Consider the following 26,279-nt stretch of genomic DNA (forward strand, 5'->3'; position numbering starts at 1 on the left):
TAGGTTTTGCCGGCGCATGAAAGACACAGGGTCATTCTTCAGCGGTATCGATGTCACGTCCCTAACCGTGCACTTCAAGAAAGTAAACCAGCCAGAAGTTTGAGAAAGTAGAAAGCTAGAGTTTGAAGTTTTTTAATTTTTAATGTGTGAATTCCCTTTTTGTCTGTGCATGTAGGAGATTAATTCACGCAAAGGGAAAGGTCTGGCTGTTCTAAGCACTATTCCATTATGCAGGTAATGAGTCTTTCAAAAATGTGAGGAGACAGTAATGAGGAGCCAGGGCATTAATGAATGATACTGGGCTTTAGCTGTGGTGGTCACGTGGAATTCACCACTCGTGAGTTTGAGCCGAAATGACACTTGACAATTATTGCCGTTCCCTCTCTTTTTAAAAGTGCTTGCCTACTTCACTGTTATTCATGGTGGAGCCTCCGTAGATGGCAGTGCTATATGTCACTCTTGGCAAAGCTCGTCAGTCAGCAGCCACAGGAAAAGGAGGCAGAGAGAGAGGCAGAGAGACAGAGGGAGAGGGAGAGAGAGAGCCTGGCCCAGTTATTGGTTCACATCATTGAAGTCAGTCATGCAAATCTCCAAATTTATATTTTAGAGAATGCGGTTTGCTCAATTTTATATACAAAATTTGGAAAACCGAATACAATCTAAAATCAGATCATGTTTCTGTCTCTGCTTCATGAAAACTTTGATTCTGGCTCTGTTATAGCAGTAAGCCTCACTCGCAGCCATTATTTCTGTGCAGTGCCTGGCTCTAATGAGCTGGGCGAGGGTAGAGTTTTAGAGTCCATTTATTTATAGCTCTATTGAGACGTGGGTGCAAGGATGAAAAATGCTACACCTACTGGCGATGCCTTTATGTTACAGAACAAAGGAGATATTCCCCATGATTGATAAGGGGTGTCACATCCAGAAGCTCAGCTTTAAAGGGAGAGTGTGGGGGTCGGTGTCACCGGTGCCTGGGCACCTTAGGGATCCTTTGGGTGGTAGCATAATGTTGTTCATGGTTAGGGAGCGTTTTGCCCCTATACACACCTGCTGTCCAGAGCTATGTGAAGTTGACAAATCTCCAGAGCTGTAGTTTTTATTGACCAGTGACTCATTCTGTTTTATTGATCCGTGCCACAGAGGAGAACATTTGAGGTTACTTTTGTTTACTTTTTAGTGTTAATTTCAGCGCATTTCCCTATTTTTCCACTTAATTTTAATCAATATTTTACAGAATCTTGTCGCTATGACAGTCTCAATTAGTTTCTTCGCTTCCAGAAATACAATAATGTCCCTAATAAAAGGCAGAGGACACCACTGACTAAGCTCACACACATTACTTCTGCCTTCTGGACTGAAAAATTGAGCACCCAGTCTAACGACAGGCATTTCAGGCATCCGCAGAGAAATACAAGGAATTTATAACGAAGGTAGATAATTGGTTTTAGACAAAGTAGCCCCCAGTATGATTGAATACTAACAGCATTAATTCACCGTCGGGGAGAAACTTCAAATCTCCAATATATCAGTTTTGGTTTGAGATGATCTTCTCAACCCATGTGAAAGCATCTAGTGCTGCAACTTTAGTGAAAGATAATTACAATTAGACATACAGTAAAAGCTTCATAGATGACAGCAATGATGGGGGCGCACTGGTGGGAACCAAATCCCTCCTGCAATGCATGTCACATACTGTGCATACTGTGTCTGACATCTCTTTCTTCAAAATCTGTCTGCGATAATTAGCTGAGCATAGGTAAAGGGGGCAGTTTGTATCTACAGAATGCGTATGATTTCTCTCCTCCCCGGGTCACAATTCGTCATCCTCCATGTTTTGTTTGAGCTATGGCTGACACGTTGCCCCTGGGACTGAATTTTCCTGCCTCGTACATGAAAGATTCTAGGTTTTATTGTGGCTGTTTTTCATTCCAAACTATGAGCCGTGCATGCAAAAGAACAATTTCCCTGACATTTCAAGCTGCACAAGGCAACTTCAGAGTTTGGCAGCTTCAAATGGCAACAATGATAACAGTAAATGTTTAAAAATGTGAACTTATGTAATGAAGCTTTAAATAGTCAGCCTTTCATGTCTTTAAGCAGATTTTTGAAGATTTTCTTTCTTGAGACACTTCCTCTCGTAGTAAATTGTGACTCTCTTTTTTTAGAATGATAAACGGACAGAATAAATTAATTCAAGCTGTCCATTGGAGCAGCTGATGTGGCCACCGTAGGCAGAGTCTGAGCCAGCTGGTGGCCACTCTTCACTGCCTCTTCACTACCATAGCACAATGTTCCCTCTGTGAAGGGAAAAGACTTGCGTTTGGATTCTGTGTTCATCGATCATTCAAGCTCTACTGTCACACATCTGGCTATCTTCAGAACGCTCGCGAAACTGGGATGGTGATGAGGGCTAAAATAAAGAAAGAGTAAAGAAAGGTAAAGTGGAGATGCTGGAAGTTTCTAAGGAAAGTCTGCAAGTGTCAGGTTAACTTTGTGGACCTCAAATGTGACATGAGAAAGTAAGTAAAGAGTAAACAAAAGTAAAGACAATAAAGCGCTACAAACCTTTTGTCTCACTATCTGTTGACACTAAATTGAACTGGTTATTAACATCCAACCATCCATTTTCCGCTGCTTATGTGGGACTGCCTCACAGCATGCTAGGCAAAGTAGCCCAGATGTCACTCCCCACGCTCTCCAACTCGTGGGGGATTCCAAGACATTTCCAGACCAGATGGGGTGTATAAGTCCTCCAGCATATTCTGGTTCTGCCCCGTGGTCTACTCCCAGTTGGACGTGCCTGGAAGACCTCCCAGGGGAAGTTTCCAGGAGCCATCTGATTAGCTGCTTGGTTTGCATGGAAGAAGCAGCAGTTCTAGTCTGAGCTCCCCTGCTGATGTCCCAGCTTGAACATTGTTGTGATGCAAATTTTTGAATTTGAGTGAAATCCGTTCTGCAATGGAGGTTTTGTTTTCACCTACGCTGGTCGATTGGCTTGTTTGTTTATTAGCAGGGTCACAGTTATGAATTTCTAAATCAACCTTGATTAAACTTGGTGGAGGGGTGGGGCATGGACACAGGAAATAATTGTGGTGTCAATGGGGCAGATCTCCGAATTCCCCATTGATTATTAAGTTTTGGAAGGTCTTCATAGAATCAGACCTACTGTTTCTTGTCACTTATACAGCCTACTTGTTGTTTCGTCTTATCTTTCTCATCTTCTCAGCAGTAAGCAATAAGGGTGACTGGAATCCCTGTAGCGGCCTGAGCACTTTAGAGCCTGGACTTCCTGTGTTCTCTCCATCCTAGCAGTGAGGATGGGTCAAATTCCACCTTTGACGTCAGGAATCAGTGAAATCAAAGAGTTATATTATTAGATCAAGACAAAACAAACTGACATTGTGTGGCTGTAATTTAATACTTTCTTTCTCCCATCCATTTCCTTCTTTGTAGGTAAGTAAAGTTCACCTCTGTACTAACTGCAGATTAGAACCACTAATTAAAATAAGCAAACCAAAGTAATTAAAAATGATATTAAGCTGCAGCTTGTTTGTAGTTTTGATGACACTAAGCTTGCAATTTGTCTTCTTATGATACGAGGAACAGAGGCAGAAGGTCAGAGGCAATTTCATTGTGCGGCCATCTCCAAGTGTCCAGCGCACCAAACCACTGAATGGATCCCAACAGTGCTCAAAAGATCAGAGTGATACTAATTAAATTACAGCCCCCGTCTGTGCCGCTTGTCTTTATATTTCCAGTGATGAATGAATAGGAAGTGAATACTTTTATCATCCAAACCTGAATTATGGCAGTCATCTAGAAGGTCAAGCTACAATCAGATTGGCTGAAAATCCCTGCTTGACTAAAGGACATTTCAGCAGTGATTTTACCTGATGAAATTTGATCTCTGACTTACTTTTCTAATTTACATACTCATCTCCACTGCAGGTGGGTGCCGTTATTGCTTGAAATTCTCACCACATAGTGGGATTCAAAGGCATAAATATCACATCAAGGTGCCGGAGTCAGAATGAATGAGAAAGGATCCACCATCCAAAAACCTCCAAATGAGATAAAAGGGCAGCGTTTGATTAATTAATGAAGCCCCTTGATTGTAAAATGAAGGGCGTCCATTACAAACTACATAATGATTTTGAAAATGTGTTTTGGCCAACAAATCAAAGGTTTGTGACCTTCTTCTGTTGGAGAGCTTCTGTAGAGAGCTGTCTGCTCTCAACTGTGACTGACACTATGGGCCGTGCTGACGATGACAACAGATACCATGGCTACAATCTAGAGCCGCAAACACGTAAACCCTTGCTTTTCAAAGATGGTAACAATACGGCAACAATGACCAGCATTGATGAATCAGTATTCATCAGGATTGGTCATTTATCAGGATTCACATCATTACAAAAATCACCCAAACATGCAGAATGTATGGGTGCAGCTTTTCTCTCTTTTCACCTGCCCAAACCCCTGGTGTGTCACATTGGTAGATATGGACAAACTGTATTTGTCTCGTTAACATCTGCAAAACCCTTTGTAAATCTGGCCCTATGAGTTTGAACTATATCATATGAATCTTAAACATGTCTTGGCAGTGGGAGAAACCTTTTGTCATGAGGAAATTGCAAAGATAATCAACTCTTGTCTTCTTTGTCACTTGTTTCCGATGCTTTGGCTTTCAACTGCAACAAACAACCACCAGATGTTCTGATTGTCTTTCTTGAGCCACAAGATAATCACATGAAATTTGGCAGCAACCAAACGTGTAAAGACAGCAGATCAGTTGATGCCATGTTAGTGCCACAGACCTTTGAATTATTGATTTTGTGTAGATCCTGGCTCTTTTTGGACATCTGCTGTTCAAAATGCATCCTCTCTTTATATAACGACCGTACTTCTGGGGAAATTAGAGCAAAGCATCCAGAGCTCAGCGCCTCCCTTCAGTGCGCCATAATAGCACTGTATTTGTCACCCAACGGGAGGTTTCATTTGGGTACCTCTGATGCAGAGGATTTGACACTTTTTTGGTAGAAATCTCTCTGTTTCCATCTTGATTGGGCGTACAGGTGTGACAGTGCTTTCACTCGTTCCCCTTCATGGCGAGGTTTCCTGCGCGCCCTGTGTGCCTCTGGGGTTTGGAGCCATTTGTACACCTCCCCCCTCCTCCAGTGCCCTGCAGCTGTGAATTCAGCTCGTATATTGCCATTGCTATTTATACGAACAAGGGGAAGGGGAGAAAAATACACCTCACCCCCTTCACGCTAACAATAATAGGCCGTCAAAAGACTGTAATAATTTTTAATTAATTATGAGCATGCACATTATAACTGCTGTAAGCAATTACAGCTATGATGGTATTGATCGATCTGTGAGCGTCATTTAAATACTGGGGTTTATTGTAGATTGTACAAAATGCTTTACGTCCCTCCTGTTTGTTCCGACCCTGTCTTCCTTTTAAAGCTGCAGTCGCCTTGGTGTGTTTCGTATGGATTATACACCCACAACATGGTCCAATGACTCACCTGGCAGAGTGAGTCATGACCAGCTCATAAATAAGGAGCTAAATGTGTTTATTGTGGTCAGGAGAGGCATATTTATGACCGTTTGATATGACAATGACAAGTAATGAGTCTGTGAGTGTAGGTGGTCAGGAGATATGCCTCAGTACAAGTTGATGGCACTGACGGATCAAAGGTAGAATAAAAATCAGATCAATGAAAGGAGAATTATAACATTGTGCGGTATTAGCTGAACTGCGTTTGTCGACAGTTTGAAGTATCCACTCAAAGACTGTGGCTTACAATTCAAAAGAGAGTGTTTCCTACAATTGTATGCTGCTCCAATCCTATATGGAGTTAAAGCCAGTACCCTCAAGCTGTTTTGGATGTAAATCCATCTCTCCACATCTCTCCAAAGCTCTCATCTTGATTGCTATTTGGATTCCTTGCTGTATGCAGGGCATGAATAAATGAACTGAATCTTCAGCTTCTGCAGAATAAATGTTCTTGCCAGCATCTCCCGTCAATAGATCCTCAGCGACTTCCTATTTAGGGCCCACCATTGTGGCTCTCAGTGCGGTTTGTAATCTGTACTGACTCTGCAAAATAATATTATGCAAGTGACAAAGCCAATTAGTTATAATATCTCAACCTAACACAAAATGAGACTGGGTTACATAAGAACCCGGCTATATCGTCATTATTGTTGATGATTTGTGTGCTCACAGTTTGAGGTAGCGCGGGGATAAGGACATTGTGATTGTTCAGCAGAAGAACCTGACCGCCTCATTAACGAAGATGGGTGGCGATTTGTGTATCTTGACCCATTTAACACAGACAACAGATTGAGTCACCGGTCCTGTCAACGTACACAGACAGAGCCTGCAAAGCAAGTTATTTGTATACCTTGGGTTGTATTAAAGGAGGGACACAATGTTCTCTAGCTGTTCTGAATAGAAATCTTAATGAATTAATAAATCTTGGCAGCAGAACCATTCCTGACTGACAAAAAAAAACCACACACAGGACAATGAAGCCCACAGATGGCAGTGGGGAACAGTGTCTCTGTGTGTAAGCTGATAAGTCATGCACCAATGAGTCCATTTCTTAATTGCAATGAAAACTCATTTTCAAATCTGGCTGAAGAGGTAGGGTTATTAATTGATCTTTTAATTAAAATGCCTGCCTGTGTTCTCTTGGCAAACAATAGTTTGTAGCTAAATAAATCATATTCAGTCCTGAAGCACACCAATTAATCATTAATAGTTACATGAGAATTGCTTAAGGCAAGTGAATCAGTGAAGCCCTTACATTAAGGTGTAATACTTTCTGAACAAACCACTCACATTAATATTAGATAGGAGGTCAAACATTTTATTCAGCATTAACATGCTTGTATTTTTGCACTTTGTACCGGTGTTCCTTTGGAAAAATAATCTTTGTTTTGATGGCAAGGTCTGCATAATGCACATGTAATGGAATGTTTTGTGATCGACGCACAGCTAGCAATTTGTCACCCGCCAGGGCCCCACAGCACCTATTTCTCTACCAGGCCTGTTCTATTCTTGGACCCAACCCCTCACCCCCATCTGGTGGAGTCACCATGACTCCAGGCATGATTTACAGCACCACCACAGCATTCTCTAGACACTAAATTACCTGGATTATTGGGCCTTGGTGATTTTTAGTGCCGTACTTTGCATTACTCTCCAAATCCTGATATATATATATGATGATGTAGGACATGCCAGCAAATTGAAATTGGTATTATTGGATTGGACTGGATTTTATGACTGTGATCTGTCTTAAGAGATGTCCGTGCCAAGGCCTAAATTGGAAGGACTTGATATTATTGATATGCATAAAGAGTCAGATCGCATTTTGGACCACCTTCCAAATTTTTGGGCATATTATTTCTCCTTTGCAGCGCTGCTATGACTTCAATATTGAGAACGGAAATGTATTCAGGCCCAAACTATCTTCCGCCTCTCTCCATTTGTAGCATAAAACATCAGTTGATTTTTCTTACCAGAAGTGCTCTTACAATAATGATTACATTTAGTGTATTTCCTTTTGACTGCCAGAGTTTTAGTGTCGGCTCTACATAAGGGTACGCAGTATTGAAATGTCTTCCCTTGTGTGAACAGACTTTTCAATTTCCATTTGGAGAGTGGAGTTTGCATGTTCTCCATCTGTCAGCATGACTCTACAGTCATCTCTCCCCATTCCAGTTGAATTGTAAACTCTAAATTGTCCACATGTAATCATTGATTGAGCTTGTCTGTCTCTGCGTGAGGCTCCAGCCTACAAGATAAGTGTTTATAGAGAATGGATAGATGGACTCTTGTTCAGCTTGTCAGAATTTCTATCTGTTAAAGGACAATAATCCAGATGAACAACAGACAGACAGAAAGTGTAGTGTCATTACTTTAAAGGAAGCAAATTAAATAGCCCGACCAAACGCAGCCCTTATTTACACAGCCAACAACACGAAGCGGTTGCCAATAGTTTTGTGCTCTCGCTTGTAACTTAAGAGACAGTTGCTCTTTCGTAGAGGTTTCAAGTATTGACATAGCTGCCCCTGCCACCATGTCCACTGTCTTAGCCACTGTACAACCAGACAGCCAGGTCACGCTGGCACTTTCACAGGTCCTGATAATCAATGGCCTTACACAATGACACCAATGGAGGATTACAAGCATTCACTGAGCTTCTGACGATCGGCGTTTTGCATCGATTCTGCCGTGCTTGTTATTGCCTCCTATGTCGGTGCTGTAAAACAGAGATTTTCCCTTCCTTCCACTAAAGAGCTGCTTTCTGATGCATCTGGATGAATTCCATGTCCTCATATCTTCAGACTTTTTCCAACAATGCGGCTCAGCTGTGCCATCCTTTTTGTTGTCTTTGATGTTATTCAGCAGGGTTCATGATTGCGCCTACTGTTTACCTTTCTAACAGAAAAGCAGGGGGAATTATTCTCACATTGCTGTCTTCCACTGAAGACTGATGGAGAGTATGCCAATGCCAAACTCGCATCACAACTTCACTAATTAAATAACTTATTGCTCATTAGCAGTAAAAATTATATAGCATGACCCAGCGTCTCATCTAAATGTTGCACCCTGCACAATTGCAGACATACGCAGTTTAAAATTTGGAAAAAGCTCAATAATTTAATTCTCTGCAGTCTGTTTTGGCAGACGGAGATTGTTAGAGTAACAGGTGAGCCAGTTTCATTAAAGTGTGAACTGCTTGATTGATTATATATATGCCAAATGGAAGACTGGCTTCTATAGGTTTGGAATTATGAGAGGAATTTACCGCTAACTTTCATGAAGAAAAAGCACTTGGAATACGAGCTTGATATAATTACGTTCAAAGCTTTGCATTGGCATCAACTTTTCCCTTTTTTAGCACCTTATTTTGTTTAGTAGGTTACTCCCGACTGCTCTCGCACACCTAATGTTTATTGCACAAACTAAATGAGAATTGTTGCCCACACACACAGCATGGGGTGACTTTGGAGGTGGTTTGCATCAAATATCACTTTAGTGTGAAAGGAAGAAAGAAAGATAACCCGTCGTGACACAAAGGTGATTTATTTCAAAATAATAGCATATTTGGATGGTTTGATTGGATTTTGGATCTTATATTTGGTGTGTGAAATGTTCTTATATATTACACAGGGAGATATGCACACACACACCTGCAGCAAACACACACACACACACACACATACAGACAGGGAGTCAAGGTCTACCAATACTGTACCTCCCAGCATGGTATCCAGCATTTCACACAGTGATAAATGACCAGGAAAGGCTCTAGTATCACCTGTCAGCAGAGTCACTATATCCAGTCCTTCATCTTAGCCAGAGGAGTCAATATTATATTATAATTGGCACACAATATGCAAGGACGGAAAATCAAAACTACACCGGCCATTTGAATGTGCTCATTAGGATGCAGAGGAAGGTTGGTGGATGGGCATCCATCATCACAGGCTGTACCGTCACCTCAGCGCGCCTCTCATACATGTTCATACGCCGCATGTACAAATGCTCACACGTGTCTTCTTCACCTTGCACAGATCTGTTGCATCCCACCTCATCTATCTCGCCCCCCGACTGTCACAAGTTGCCAGAGATACCAAACTCGCTGTGTTCTCATGCTGCTCTCTGCTCATTAGAAGTGACGCCTCTTCGTTTGGTAATGTAGGCTATATTTGCATGCCCGCAAAAACATATATAAGTCGACCATGTGAGCTATGAGAAAGCATGATACCTAGAGTACCTAGAAAACATGTCTGAATATGTTCTCCGTAATTCAATCAATGCAAGTGGGTCTCTGAATAAGAAGCTCATTACTGTGTCAAGTTATTCTTCTGTCTGTAATATATTTATATAGTATTTTCTTAATTCCACTCCACACCTCAGTGCACAATTCCTCCTCTGCACCTGGCCCATCCTTACTACTAGGATGCAGAGGAAATGTGCTGCTCCAGAAAGGGCAGCACAGTTCAAACCCACACCTTTCTTGCCAAGAGAAGATGAGGGAGTGAAAGTGCTATTTGCCATGAGAAATATTATTTTGAAAAATGTAACTTGATTTGGACCGAATTTCGCCTTTCCATTGTTTGTGATGTATGATATGTCTGAATTAGGTTGTTTTTTGTTTTTTTCTTTGATTATTAATGTATTGCTGGAGAAGAAAGTGACAAACAGATGGAAAATGCCCATTTGGAAAATTTCCCAAAATAAATGAATCTTTAAAAGAAATTCTGCTTCCATAAATTCACATCAGTAGCAGAATTTAATGGGTTCTTCCCTGGACCGGGGCCCACATTCCAAGCAGGTTTCCTCATAATCTGTTCCGAATTCTTTTGAGTAATCCCTCTAAGAAGCAAACACACAAACAATCCAATTAAAGTCAGCTGAAAAAGTTTTGTAATGATTCGGATGAAGTCGTAATTCAGTAACAAGTGTACTGTAGGTCTGCTTAATATGCACAGCCAGTGGACATCAAACCCAACAGACCATGTCATATACTGTATGTTGAGTCCAACACGTGAGGCTTCTGATGCCCAAGTAGCACATTAGGTTTGTGTCTTTATAGGAAAGTTGCAGGCATCTTTATACCAACCATAGAAAGTGTCATAGGAAGTAAGTATTGGTAGGTTTGTGCTTGGCCAGGCCCTCCACTGGCTTCAGACTACTGATTGACAGGTAGATCTCATTACCAGGTATCTATAGTCCCCATTGCACATTCAGACATGTCTTTGCAATTGACTGCTAGCAGCTGGATCTTCAGTGGACAGACTAACTCTTGCTTTGTATATCTTTAATCTGTGTTTGTATATCACAATGGCCCTAAAGTAGTTTTGCGTCTTTGCCATTTTTGTATTGCATGCGACTGGATGTCCAGCCCAATTTCCCTATTTGCAGGAGCCTTTGGGGAGCCGAGTCAACTTTACAGATTGCTACGTGTCATATTAAGCCCTGTGCCTTTTGAATCAACAGAATATAAAAGAAGCACAGAGAACCAACGATAATAATCCCAGTGGGTATCAACCCCAGTTTATATTCAGCTCTGTCAGACACGCATGTCTCACTTGTTGTCCTCACAGAATGTTGTTTTCTTCTGTTTATCTTCCATAACTCCTGATGTCACCTTTATTCTGATAACGATTGATAATTACAAGTGAAAGAAGTTGTTTTTATGCCGTAAATGTGGCTAATGGCAGTGAGAAAATACAGGTATTTCTTTTGTCTGGCAGCTTTTACATACTGGACTCCAGAAAATTGTTTTGTTAGATTGCTATGTGAATTCAGCTCAATAATTCCATTTCTTTTAAGAGCCATGTTACTATTGGTACAGCAAACATTTGAAGTACAAAAGGCCTGAAACGCAGAAGAAAGCCTCGCCAGAAGAGCCTGCATTTTTTTTTTATCACATTTTGCCACATGAAACAAGACATTTTCTTAAAAACAACCTTGGCTATTTTGTCTTTGAACTGCTATTAAGCCATTAATCACCAAGCCATGCTGTTCCCTCTGCCCCTCACTCTGCCTCTGTAGAGCATATGTGTTGAGTTCACACTAAATATGTGCCCCAGACAATAGCAATCCTCCGTCTTCAGTGCTCAGGGTTGGAATTAAAATGACTCTTGTATTGCACCTGTTAAAAGAAAAGTTGCTCCCTGCTAACATTTTTATTATTCTCCTTTTTCTTCAGTTCCCCCGACCATCCATGAGATGAAAGGCCATGGAGTTGGTCTGGGACGCACAGCTCTGCTAAGGTGTGAGGCGGCTGCTGTGCCAGTTCCCACATTCGAGTGGTACAAGGGTGGAAAAAGGTGAGGTTTGAAAGACCGTATGAGCAGTCTGAACGCAATGTGTTTGCATCAATCCATCAATATACTGTTGATAGAATACATTAATAGTGTAAAGTGTTTGTGATACGTAAATGGAGGAGGAGGTGAATGAGACTTTTTGATTCTGGACAGAAAAATGGGTCCCTTTCAGTCAGTCAAAGCACATAGCAACAGTTCTGTGTGACTGACAGGAACTGAAATGGTTTTAATGCCTTTACTGAAATGTATTAATTCTGCATACTCGGACCGCCTGTCCGTGAGAGATTTTCCTTGAGCCCGTTTAAATGGCTCTAAAATTGAAAACATAATAGCTGGCTGTCATTCTGTTTGCGTCTGAAAGCTAAGACTTTCAGTCTTCAGCAATTAATGGCTGTTAACCAGCTCGCAGTAAAAATGCAGGAAGCCTCCCAGGAAGCCCCGGGAGCCTTCAGTATAGTTGCATAAAACAGCACCACTACAAGAGAGAATCCTGTCAGTATTGGTCGTGCTTGGATATAATGGTTTGTTTTTATCTATTACATTATTCAGACTTCTTCTTCTTCTTCTTCAGACTGTGGCTCAGTCACGCTCTATGAATGTAAAAATTATGTGGAAGCTCAAAACACCAAATGGAGATTTTTGTATCCATGGATTTTTTGGTGACCAATTATTTTATTGTCTTGAAAATTCTCAAACACGATATAAATAATGTAGCAGAACCTCCAGTAAAGATCTATACAGGCATTTGGTAGCTATGTGGGTTATACTGTACACATATGAGGACGAGGCCTTTACATCCAAATGAAATGAATGAGCAACCACGCCTACTTCAGAAGCTTTATTCATATACAGTACGTTGGAGATATGGGGGAATGCAAAGTAGCCATACTCAAGTGCAACAGAGTGAAATGAGAAGGGAGGAAAAAGTGCAGGAACATAAACTTTTTTCAAGTTTGCCCTGCTCTCATAAAAATTAATTGCGAAATTGTGACCAAAACGATTAGGAATTCAGGCCCCCTTGGTAATGGCAGAGTATAAAGGCTTGGCCTGTTGTAATCATTTTGTAAGGAATTGCAAAAACCAATGTGCAAGTTCCGTTCTTTGATCGAGAATTAATCAGCTGATACTTGATAGTAGATAATAAGTGTAAACATGTCAAGGGGATGGTGTCTGTCTTCTTCCACTGGTTATTCCACCCATTCATCCAGCCTCGGGGGAGAGCCCACATAAGTGCTCCAGCAAGATTCATTTGTGCCTTGTCCTCACCTTGCATCCTAATGAAATGTTTGCTGGCAACTGGCTTAAATCATTCGCAGCACATACATCAATCAGCCTGGATTCAAGTGTCAGTTCTTGAATTTAAAAACCAAATTACCCCCATTACCCATCATTTACCCACTCCTGGTGAGCACAATTTCAATCATCAGCTCACACTGTGCTAATTGTAATTATGGGGTGGATTCAATTTATTCAAATTACTAAGGAGGCATGTTGCCGTGATTCCAGTCTTTACTTAATTCAAGGACTTGTTCTTTCTGGGTGACTTTTTACAAAGCTAAATGGTGATTTCTTCAATTAGTTTTGTGCATGTAAAGGACACTGGTATAAGACAAGAAGATATCGCTGACGTAGCTTCTGCACAGCCTGTTGCTCCATTACCCATTTGCTGCATGTAGAAGATAACAACACCTTCGCATTGAATTTTAGCTGCTAGTGGTTGCACCCAAACCAACAGTGCTACTTCCAGTGTGTCTCTATCAGAAGCAATCTGACAGCTTCGACAAGCAAGTCTTCCTTTAAGGCGTCACTTTAGGACTTGAATTGTCGACTGTGAGTGTTGCGGGGAAGGTGGTGCGGGTGGTGCGGGTGGTGCTTTCACTATGACAGAGGGCAGCATTGACGAGCTTGATGTTGAACTAGGGAAGAGGCGAGCAAACTCGCAGACTCCTGCCGAGATGATCAGTGAATGTTCAGCTAACATTTGAGGAAGCCACCGGGGGAGCGGGAACAACAAATTCTCAGATATTTGCTGGACATAAGGTCACACATAGTGTTTCTGCTCAGAGCGTCTCTATGTGCCAGCAAAGCCAAGCTCCAATTCATGGGGGGGCACAGCAAGGCCAAGACCGAAACCTGTCCTCTCTGCTGAAGATTTGTGTGGTTTATATCGCCTCACATGAAACTAGCAGTGAAAGCAACCACACACATGGGACCTCGACTGTAATATCCACAGTAATCCTCCGGTCTGGATGTGAGGCATATGCTCCTACGCCGCACATTTCCATCTCTACAGGCAAGTAAATATCATCTGACAAAATTAGCAATCGAGCATTAGGCAATTTCACCCGCACAGATGCCAGGGACGACTCGAATCAGGTTTATTGTAATAGCCAGGACAAAACGATGAACAACATGTCAAGTGGCATCCAGCTGGCTCACCTCTGGGTCATTTCTTTCTCCTCTCCCTGCTTCAAAGCATCGCTCCAAAGCAGAGCAAGGGGTAAATAGAGGGGTTGAAGAGGGTGATGAAGGACTGTATATTACAAGATCCACTAAAGTCAACAAACCAGCCTACTCAGCCCTCTCTGTGACTCAATCACGTCCCCCTTGACACTGTGTATGGGCGAGAAATAAAAGCTTCATTTGTTGCGATTGCCTCCCGTTCACAGGATTACCAAGGGTCAGGATGTGGACATCAAGAACCTCAGCTCCAGATCAGTCCTCACAGTGAGCAACATGACGGAGGATCGTTACGGGAACTACACGTGTGTCGCCTCCAACAAGCTGGGGTCGACCAACGCCAGTGTGCCTCTCATTCGTAAGTTGTCATCGTACCTGCTTGTGGTTGACCGGAGTAGAGGAGAGTCAAAGCACTAAAAAAAAAGGGGGTTGTGTGTGTGTGAGGATGGGGTCGGGTGGCGGGTTTGGAGCAGTAACAAGTGTTTTTTTTTTATCTCTGATGCAGTATTTGTGAGGTGATGCTTTAGGAGAATAGAGACAGTTGCATCCTGGGTGTTCAATAACAGAAGCGGTTAATCGTTTCCTATAACAGTTACGGTTGTTCTGTGTTTGCGTGTGTTCATGAATGTGTGTGCTTGTGTGTGTATTGAACAAAAAGTGTAAATAATTAATTGTATACTTAGTACAGATGTCCTATTATATCGAGGTATGATGTTTGACCCTTCCATGGTTTTTGACGCCCATGAGAGGTCCACTCAAGCCAAATAACGGGTGATCAATCTCCGTACGTTTGCATTTTTGCAGACAAGATCACATTGACAGGTTTGCCCAACACCGCAAAACAAATACATCCACTCAGCCTGAACCAACGCAGTCCATTATGAATATCAGAAAAGCTTGTAGTGCTGGCAGAGATTCTCTTCAAAGGTCGTAGCCTGGAGTACAGAACTCCAAACCTTGAGCCGTAGTAAAGGTTGTGTAGTGCTGTGAATAATCTTAACTTTTTAAAACCTATTTGCTTTAGGGAGGAAAAGCTCATGTGTATTCATAAATGAACTGCATTTTGATTTGCAGTCATTTATATTCAAATATGAAATATATTTGGGCGTAAAAGTTACAATCATGGTTAACAGCAGGAAATAAATAATAATTGTACATTTACTTTTGAGTTATAATCCTTTTTTTTATTCCATGTGGCTCTGCCCTTCAACCTTTGTATCTGAGTCAGATGGTTAAATGATTTTTTCTTTTTTCTCCATTTAAAATACCTCAGATTCTTCATTGTGGTTCTTTTTGGCACCGGCCTGCTCACTGATATATTAAGTCAAGGCAATTCTGTAGTGGATTCAGTGGCACAAACGTAAGATCTATTCATATTTTCCTCAATTTGTGAAAGAAATAACTGCCCCCATGACGACTGTCCAAGAATACCAATCTGAAATCTACAGCCTCTTCCTTTATACACAAATCATTGAATCTTATGAGAAGCAACTTTTCACCACATTCATTTCCAAAAACTAGGGACACTTAACTCCTGCTACTCAAAAGATGTCCAAGTCCTTTTTACTTTCCTTTCACAAAAGTTTGACAGTACTCCAAGTGAAGCCAAAGCTGTTGTGAAACCAGAAGAAGGGCCCCACTTCTTAACTGGCTGTTTGATGTTCATGCATTGTTAGGTATCCCTCCTTCTCCCCGTACCTGTCAAGTAGCAAAATATGCAATGACAGCAAGGGGGTGGGGGAACATATTCCGCTTAACGGCTCCTCGTGCAATGGAACATTTTTGCCTAATGTATTCGGTGATGAAATATGAACAGGTGGATTAAATTATTCACCGGTTTTTGCGCCGCAGCCTTTGATGGTAACATTGTCCCTAGCAGGCCAGAGTCTCAGAGAACAAAAAGATATTTCTGTAGAGTTGGCAATTGTCAAAGGAGCTCTCCACTTTCCTGTTTGTGTATTCACAAAGAACATCAAAGGCTTGTCTAAGATCCTCAAATGGATGATCTTAATGTGACACTGGTGAGGCCCTCAAAGGCAGAGCAGCACAGACCACCCCCCCCAATGCACACACACACACACACACACACACACACACACACACACACACACACACACATCCATTACCTCTATCTCTCTGTGTCTCTCTATCTTTGTCTTACTTTCTATATCTGATTTTCTTATCTCATTGCCTTTCTGTCCCACTTTATCTTCCTTTCCTCTGTCCTCGCCCCTTCCGTCTCTCATTCCTTCTCTCCGCTCTTCTTCCACTCCCTCTTTCTTTCTCCGCACTTCCCTTTTCTTTCCCCTTCTCATGATCAGCACTAATGGAACAGAGACCAATTCCACTGCTGTTCTTAATGAGAAATGGCAAGCAATCGCCGCCACTGCACTCGCACCGCCACATAGACGCAAATAACCAAAACCCGGAGGTTAGATTTCGCCACGGGTGACTTTGGATTGCTATTTTAGAACTAGTCGATTGCTATTGATGAGGAAGATGCGAAGGGAGAAAAGGGGGCATGCATATTTGATAAAGTGTCATACCTTGGGGTGAATTGTAAGTGGCAACAAATGTGCGGTTTTGCATTTGTGGCCACGGCATTCCTAAAGGATTTATGCTTATTTATATGTTTGGGGATTTTAAAGTCGTCTCCTTGGAGGATTCTATTACCCTGAGAGGTTTAGGCAGATAGGGAATATAGGGTACAGTAAGAGGCATCCCCCGTCCTAAAAAAAGAGTCTTTCATTGAGTAAAGTCCCAGTGTAAAATATTTAGGTTACACTATATACCCTCTTCTACATCATACTATGAAGTTCAAAGCTCCTTATCCTCTGCTATAAATCCTTTTTGTCCCTTTGAATTAGTCCTGGATGTTGCCATCGTAACTGATGAAACGAACTGTGGAAAGCTTGCTCCCCGAGAAAGCAAACACACTTTCCTTCTTTCCGAGCCAGCTACTGGAAGGCAGTTAGTTTGGCTTTTCCATCAAATAAAACTGGGATGAAAAACACAATTTGCATTCTGGCTTTGTGCATGCGTGAGTGCCTGCGCGCGTGTGTGTGTGTGTGTGAGTGAGTGAGTGTTGACATGGTAGATTCTGACTAATTTCTTCATGTTTGAACTGAGCTGGGTAGCTGTGTCTTCACTGTATACTGTTATCTTTGTCTGGATTCGCTGCTGCCAGTTGTGGGTTGTGCTGTTAAACCATTAGTCAGGCATTGTGATCTCTCAGCTAAGCACCACTTTAAGCAGTGTGTTTAAAGCTGCGGTGAGACACAAACTGGATTCTTTGGACCAGAAAGAAAGCAAACAAGCCTCTTAGCCACTAGTTGTCGGAGCACTCTGCATCAACGTGTGTGTCTGTGTGTGTCTGTGGGTTGGTGGGGGTGTGTTCTTATTACGCCCGATCTCCTTCAATAACATAATACAAGATGTCTTCAGTCAGTGAATGAACCAATAATGAGGAATATAGGAATTGTTTGAATGGTTCCTATTTAACTGGATAATGAGACCATAGATGAAGTAATGAAATCGTTTGGAGGCGTGTTTTACTTTTCTGTCTGTATCTCCTCTCCTCCTGGTTTGCGAGTCAAACGGAAGCAAAACTGTGGTTTTTCACTGTGCTTTCACCGCAAGATTCTAGTGTTTTATACATTTGTGCGAGCAAATCTTGCCGTGTTTGGTTTTAAAAACCAGAGACACGAATGACAACAATTAAACATGAACATCTGTGCGACGCAGAAATGAATAAAGCGACCTGGAGAGTAAACAAAACAACAAGTACCCTAAAAAGACGCCATTTGTTTGGCCGCCGCGGAGATCTGGAGTAAAACAAACATTTAATTTGTAAAAATTAATTAAAGAGGAAGTTAAATAACATTGATGACTGTGTGGTATATTAGCTGTGATAGAACAAAAGCCAAATCCTTATTTCAATTTCAGTTTCAGATGGTAGATGGAACTAGATTTCGATAATGTAAAAAAAGTGGAAGCGGCTCGGTCCAATTTTCCAAGGAGTCCTCCAGCTTAATTGGTCAAGCTCTTATCCCCCAGCCCACCTCGGCTTAGCCCTGAAGGAGATTTTCTCTGCCTACTCTCCTGCCTTCATTTCCTTTTTTCCTTATTTCTGTAACCCCCCCTCTCCTTCCCTCTCCCCTCCCCCCCGAGCAGTAATCGGAAGAGACTGATGGGGAGAAAAAGAGTAGCTCTCACTTCCTCACTGTTCAGCCTACCTCAGGCGGGCGAGACACTGCTGGCTAGTTGGTTAATGAACGTCATGTTCGTTCGTCACGCTTATCAATCACCGCGCGTGTGTGTAGGTGTCATCTCGTACATGTCTGCTCATCTGCCATTTGTTGTCGGTGATGTTGTTTGTTCCTGCACACAGCGTGATTGTACCTGAGTCATGGAGCAGAGATGTACTGGAAATGGGAGCCAAAGGTGCAACCTGAATTGTGGCTGCGGGATAACAGCTTATGTAGAGGAAATAATACTGAAGCCGCATGAGGGCCGGAAGGTTTTGTATCACATTTTATGTAGCTGGATTCCTCCCAGTGTAAAAATACTCATTTATTTTGCCCACATCATCATAAAACTAGATTCTCCCTGCTGATATTCAGCTGATTGTGAATGTTTCAATCCGCCAAAGTGTTCAGTTATTCGCCGATATAGATTTGAGCTTTTTTAATCTCTAAATGTCTGTATAGTAATTATTATGAGACTGCAGTGTTTTACCAAAGCTCCCTTACAGTGATGCACCATTTAGTTAGAATTCCAGTGCCTGAGTGAGTTTCTATATTTAGCCGAATCTATTAACATATTCCCGTCACATTGAGACAAGGAAATGTTTGCTGCCGTAGCAGAATGTTCATCCCGCAGCCCAGCAGGCACTGGAGTTCATGACCTCCCTCTCTCTGAGACCTCTGGGGGGCCAGACGCGTGGCTAGGAATGCAAATGTCTGTCCCTGGATGGCTGAGCCCAGCGGATGCCCATAGGATAATACACACACTGAGCAGCATTGAAATCATATGAGAATGACTAATTAGCCTGCTTAGAGAAAGAGCCAGTGTTTAACACTTATTATTCTACTATCATACCAGGATAAATGCAGGAGAGGAAGTTCATGTGTGTTCCTGCATGAACAGTAAATCCACAACTTTTACAATCCCAACTCAGATTGTCAGACTGTAGCACCGTGCCATATGCAGCACAGTATCAGCCATCCTTTTGTAATTGTTCAATTTGATAAGCTTCACAATCAATATCCTTGGCTCAGCAAGTGAATCACAAGCTGCTAGGATTTGGATCTTTCAAAACTCACTTTCCAAGACAGTTTTGGCGAAAATGTTCTTCACCTGTTCAAATATTCATAAAGCCTCCATTGATATTTGTCTCTTTTTAAATTTCTGCTTGTATTGGCTTATGTATCTGCCTCAAATAGGTAAATCTCTCCAGTTACTCTCCAGTCTGAGAGCAGCGATAAGCCTGAGCACAGACTCCTTATTAGACATGATTAACTCAACTCTACACGTGGCCTCATAACATATCTGTTTTGTCAAATCATGTCACATAAATCTCATCTATTATGTTTTCGGAGAACAAAGAGAATACCAATCCACCAACCGAAATAGCTACGAAATGTGTTTTATCTCGCAAGTGAGCAGGGGCGTGTGAGAGGTCGTCTGCCATGCTCAGTACGTGAAATGATGTGTTGCACCGCTGAATGAGAGAAGGAGTCTGTCTGGAGCTCTGAGGGGAGAGATTGCATGTCAGAAGATATCATGCTCCTCAGTAATGGAGGAATGTCTGAGAGCTCGTGAAATGATTCACTGGTGAATTCACGCTCAAGTATTAATCAGATAGCACACTGTTTGAAGAGAGAACTAAAAAGAAATGGTCTTCTTCCCCCCCGCAAGGCCTCAAAGTGGAAACATTTGTGGATAAAAAGAGGAATTTGACCATTTCCCCAACCAATACACAGAAAGGAAAAAGGCATCAATTTATGTTCTATACTGTTCCTACATGTTCCGCTTTAAGCAGAGTGATGAAATCAAATGAAACCGAATATTGTATTGTTGATGGTGGAGCAGCAGTCTTTTTTAATAGCAGCACTTTTATTATAGAGTTATTCCAGGACAGAGAGACGGTGGAATGAGTGTGTTTGGACGACAGTACACCTAATGTTACCCTGCAATGGAAATGACCGTGTTGAGTGCCCGTGTAAATGGACTCAAATGGAGAGTGTACTTATTGCATGGCCGAGAACAACGGCTACCGACTGCACGACTGCAAAAGCGCTACAGCCCCACAGCGCACCTTTTACATAAGAAACAAGCATGGAATAATGGGGCGACAAAGCTTTTGAAAGTCAGAAAGTAATTATGGAGTCTTGCATAATCCTCCATCAACCTCCCAGCTCTCAAACGCATTATGGTTTTAGGAAAAACACATTTCCAATCCTGATGTCTCTGAATCATAGCATTGTTGTAGAATCACCACCAAGGTTGAATACTGTGGCAATATCTGCATTAACATATTGCATCTGAAAGCCCCAAATGTGTCTACGCATGAAGATCGATCTCTGCCTGACATTTAACGTCTGCACTTGGAAGAGTAAAGTAAATGTATTTGCCGCCTTTGCTCAGCGGACACATTCGGCTGGAGTAGCTTGACACACTGGACTCAGCATTTCTGGATGTCACATTATTCCATCTCCCAAATGCCACTGGTGGGCTCAGCCTGAAATGAGTTCAAAAGGTAATCAGATTGGGAGTCTGAGTTCCCCCCTCAGAGGGATCAAAGACAGACTGGAAGTTCCTCTTTTTTCGCTTCGGCCTCAGTTCGGTGCTAGTTCATCGCACCTAAAAGGAGGACACGATATGGAAAATTGTGCTGTAATCTATTAAAAAGTGGAAATAACATTAAACTGATGTGATTTCAGAACTGCCCAGCAGGTGCAGATGAAATTACGAGTGCTAACTGAGCAGAGTGTAATTTCATACCATCAAAAGAGAGCGAGAGAGGCAGTCCAGTGATGAAAAAAGTTCTGACCTGAACGCAAAAGCCTTCAGGGTCAAGAAAAACATCACACCAGATGGAAATCATGAATATAATAAGTGATGGAGACTTTCAGCAACAAAAATCGTTCAGTGAAGTTTTTGCCCCGAATGAGGTGCAGCCTGATTAACCTGTGTTCCTATTAACGATCCAGACAGACTCAAGAGTAATGAGAGAATTTCCTCAACAAACAACAAACATCTCTTCTCCGTTTCTCAAAGAAATTCTATTTATCCCCACCAGAAGTATGATCTTCCTCTTTCAGTCTTTGGATAATTGAGCAAGACTGGTTCTGATCTCATTCACTAACAAAATCTCCCCAAGTTTCGTTCCAGTGGTAAAATGAAACTAAATGAGATGTGCCAGTTTTGTTCAGTGAGCGAATCTTTAAAATCAGCGAGTAAGACGTTGCTCATGTTATTGTAATGCCTCCTCTGTAATGGAGTGGCACTGTTGAGCTGTAACAGTCCAGCAGTAAGTTTCCAACACAAGAGGAAACAGAAATACTTCAAGTGGGGCGTTCGTCGACTTGGTCGCCTCCTTTCCTCTAAAGGACCGAGCCGAATCAACCCCAGTTTCCCCTCTGATTCCTACTCTGAATGAATCGATTAACCTGAGAACCTCGGGAGGTTCCTGAGAGTGAGGGCGTTAAGCAAATCTGAACCTACGAATCAGGAAATCGAACAAAAGCACAAATGGACTCATTCTCTGTTTTTGGAGAAGCGGTAACTCTCGGGGCAAACGGAGGGATGAAATGTTTGTAAGCATGCCAGAGGTTGCATCTTGCCACAGAGACACCAGTCCTTAATGCATGGAGAGGATTTGTCTCCATCCCCTGTCCTTTTGTCCTTTGCATGCATTTTCTCTCTTATTTTGTCTTCTTCTTCTTCTTTTTTTTTCATTTTTTTTACGTCTTCCATTCTGTTAATAATACATGAATGTCCTCTTTCCCTCCCCCTCCTTCCCCCCCTCTCCCCTCCTCCCCTCCTCTCCTCCCCCCTGTAGCAATTATTGAACCCACCACCACTAGTGCTGTCTCAAGCCCAGGTCAGTATATGTCACTGTGCTGTACACCAGATCAGCAAACGAGGTCCGCCGCCTCGCACTTAACTTAACCCCCGAAAATCCTCTCCATCCTGGTTTGATCTCAGTCGGCCCGGCTGGAATGCCTGCTGGGGTGTACAGCTTCATTGTATGTCCTTCCTTCCTCCTCTATTTTCTGTGCATTCCTCTCTCTCTCTCTTCCTCTCTCTCTCAGTTAATTTTTGGGTTGGCTTCTATTGACTGGCTACATTTCCTCCTCCCTCCCTGCAGCCTGTATCATTGCCTCTCTGCCTCTCTCCCTCCCTCCCTCCCCTCCTGTTCCCCTTCCATTACAAATCCACCCACCGCCACCCTCCCCCTCGTGGAGCAAACAGTAGCGTCATCAAAGTGGCTGCTTCATGTGCCTCTGGGCCTGATGCTTTTCATAATGCTGATGGCCTTTTCCTCTCGCTGGCTTTCTCCACCACTCTCCCGCTCCTTAATGCTAAATGCAGCGTACATCAAAGGCAGGATGCAGTCAGAGGCGAGGCCCTTTGGTTTGTTACTTGCAACATGGAATCTCTGCTCTCTCTCTCTCTCTGTCTTTCTCCCTTTCTCTCAACCTGTGCACACCCTCCTCCTCCTCCTCCTCCTCCTCCTCCCTCCCGCTCTTTCTAGAGCAATCAATTGGCGCTCGGCCACCGTCTTTTCTAGCCTATTCTTCTGCTGGGTGCCGTTGCTGGCGCTGCGCTGTCAATGCCGCCCTTGTTCCTCCCTCGCTCGCTCTCGTCTGCCGCTTCCACATTCCAGCCCAGAGTAATCCTCTCTGCCGGGTCGTCTTTTCTCCCTCTCTAATGGTTTTAAGCAAGTCACACAATGTAATCTCCCATGCCGGTTACATTATTTTGCTTAATGCTGTTCACGCACGCACATTCATGTAAGCTTTTGCTCGCACGGGTTCATATAATGGAACGAAACGCTGAAATATTCACAGAACACACTCACCTGCACTTACATGCCTTATCGTATGAATTTTTAAAGTCATTTTGTGACCTTTCATCTTTGCCATGAATAGGCAGCACTCTATGGCGATGTAGCGTAGCTCTGGGTTAGCATGTGTACGCCTTTTATTCTCCTACCTGTTTGTTCTGAGCCAAATATAATTATACATGGAGATTCTGTCTGATAACAAGTTGGAATAAGCCCGACATCAGCGAAATAGTCCTGGCATGGCCCCGAACTCTCATTTGATGTAACACTTGCAGAACAAATGACAATTTCATGGTCCAAAGGAACACCAGCGGTTTCAATCATGGAGATAAACTCGCTCGGTGTCTCTGTGTTCTTGTTTTTGCACCGACTTGGATTTGAAGTTAATATTTTGACGGTGGGCCTCAGTACAGTAAGTAGTTTGGCAAAGAGAATCAAATGAGACGCCTACAAATGCTTCTTTCGTGCCAACCATCTCCTTAATCAAGTTTCATCATTAATTTCAACGTGTTATTATCTTTTATTGACCGTGAAGGGGTTTGGTTAGATGCTCGACTGTGCTATGAAGGGAACGCTGTGATTTGGGAGATCTGAGGTGGAAAAACGCTTCCATTCCTCACAGCGCTGGCACTGCACATTTCAACGCATTGATCGAGTGTAAATGACCACAAAACCACTAAAGAGGAATCAACTTTAATAGGCATCAGCATTAACCGTTGTGTATGTGTGTGGTTTTTTGTCTAACCAGTCAATTTATATCCTTCAAAATCTGAATTATGTAGGTTTATTCTATCCCATTGCATGTTAGATTGTTAGTTTATGAGCTTATTTGAAGGATTGTGGTGCTTTGTAGGTATTTAAAATCCTGCACGAAGCTGAACTCGTCACGGAAATCATCTCCGCCGCAGCTACACGAGATAACTGACCCCTGTAAATCCTGATAAATCCACATAACAAATCACATTTAACCTCTACATGCACTCATATGTTCACACTTGTCACCGCCGCTCAACAGCATTATTTTTTGTCTCCGGCGTGAGGAGAATTCACGCCGCCTCCCTCCGTTAGCAGCTGTAATAAGCAGGTCTTAAGGTCTTAAGCTTGTTTTATCTTTAGCATATGGGCCGTATGTATTCAATGAAACATAATACACGTCTCCAATAACCTACAGCAGCTGGCGTGGTGCCTTCCTGTCATCGCGAGGAAATGTAGATCTATTGAAGTGATAACAGGATACGGTCCCACTGGTTTTCTCTTCAGTTTTGTTTCTGAAAATCGCTCGACAGTCACAAAACAATGTAAAGATTCACTGGTGTATTGAATTTCCAGCAAATCTGACTTTGTGATTGGAGGATTATTCCACACGTTTGACATAACGTATCATATTAACTCAAATAAACCAAATTCAGTTTGCGTTTCTTTGTGAAGACGCGTGATTTCCCCCTTTTCCCCTTTAATCCTGCCTTTAGTCCTCATGTCTGCTTTGAATAATCCTCATTGTGAATTAATTGTTTTTTTTTCCTGTAATTTCTGCTCTAATCAGGCAGGCGTAATTACAGAGGAGGAAATCTAATGCCGTCATGAATCTTGGAAGCTTGACATGCAAAGCCTTATTTGACCCCCCCCTCCCACCTCAATCCGGCTTCAAGCATTGGGAGACAGGAAGAAGAGAGATTAATGAGTTCATGGAGGTTTATGTGTCTTGGTAATGTCTTGGAAGAGGCCATAAAACACTGATCTGCTTTGTGACGAGGCGAGACATAACGGAGCAACCTTTAAAGATTGCGATCTGTTAATCTGCCACGACAGGCCACATTTTCTCTTTGTGCATTTTTGCAAAAGGAACAAAGAATCGGATTATAGCGCTATAAGTGTAATTGTTTTGGAATCTCGCTCGCCTAATAAAAGCTACTCTTTGATTGATTTAGGCACAGGGCCAATCATTCATTTTTCTTTAATAGAGGTCCAGGACACAACATCAAAGTGGTAATCTACCTAATTACGGAGTCTACCCGAGTCCTCGGAATATTCGGAAGTGACTCCTTCCCTCCCCAAGGCACACAGAGCCGAGCTGTATTAATCAAATTATTTGACTAAGCATTTAAGGCTTCTTTAATCAAAGGATACTTGGCTCATTGGATGAAAGCCTGAAAGTGGGCTGATGACTGACAACTTTAAACAGCCTTATGGTATGTTTTTACCTCTCCAATTGAATCCTCCGGCACATTTTGTTGATATTACCCTCCTTAATAAACAACAAAGTTTTCCATCATAATTGTCCCATGGGCATTAACTGTTCAAAGAAGCTCACAAGCAAAATTAGTTTGTCTTTGAAACTATGTAGAGCAAGACAGGGCGATTGGATCTGCAGTGATGATGCAACCTTTGCTGCAGGAAACAATTTGAATTCTATGGACTGTACTTGTATATATGGACTGTACATACTGATGGGAGGCACGTACCATGCAAGGAGCCAGCCTGCACACCAGGAGCAGTTAGGGGTTCAGTTCAGCAACACTTCCACACTCTCTCCAGGAGGAGCCCGGAATTGAATCAACAATCCTCTAATCCACAAATTAACACGTTTTCAGTTTAAAATTGTCCAACCGAGGCAGTCCATTGTGAAGGAGGAGTAACTTCCCTGTCTGAATATTGCCGTCTATTTGCTAATGACTGTGTAGAGAATTCCTTTATGCTCGTTTTCCCTTAAAAATACAACTGCATAAAGGGCAGAGCGTCCCTGCCTGCGGGCTTTGCACCGTTGCATACTAAGTTAGTGCAATCTATTCCTAAACATATGGTCCAACATGTGTTACATCTCCACATCACTGGAATGCTGATTATTATTGATAGTTCAAATACAGGGTCATCCTTAATTAAAGGGTGT

At 42.4% G+C, this 26,279-nt stretch overlaps 1 protein-coding gene across 2 annotated transcripts in view; it reads left to right on the plus strand.

The window, feature by feature from the left end:
- Positions 1–26,279, plus strand: part of negr1 (neuronal growth regulator 1) — a 106,101-nt gene that overhangs the window by 63,602 nt on the left and 16,220 nt on the right. Inside the window, exons 5-7 of one of the 2 annotated variants that reach the window (XM_076151314.1) lie at positions 11,742–11,862; positions 14,529–14,677; positions 22,385–22,426. In XM_076151314.1, the coding sequence (XP_076007429.1) occupies positions 11,742–11,862; positions 14,529–14,677; positions 22,385–22,426 (312 nt within the window). The remainder of the gene's footprint in view (positions 1–11,741; positions 11,863–14,528; positions 14,678–22,384; positions 22,427–26,279) is intronic. The other variant, XM_076151315.1, reaches the window with a different exon arrangement.

Source organism: Genypterus blacodes, unplaced genomic scaffold (genome assembly GCF_046128005.1).
Source record: "Genypterus blacodes isolate CSIRO-AG114 ecotype Tasmania unplaced genomic scaffold, CSIRO-AGI_Gbla_v1 ptg000054l_1, whole genome shotgun sequence".
In the NCBI taxonomy this organism is placed as follows: Eukaryota; Metazoa; Chordata; class Actinopteri; order Ophidiiformes; family Ophidiidae; genus Genypterus; species Genypterus blacodes.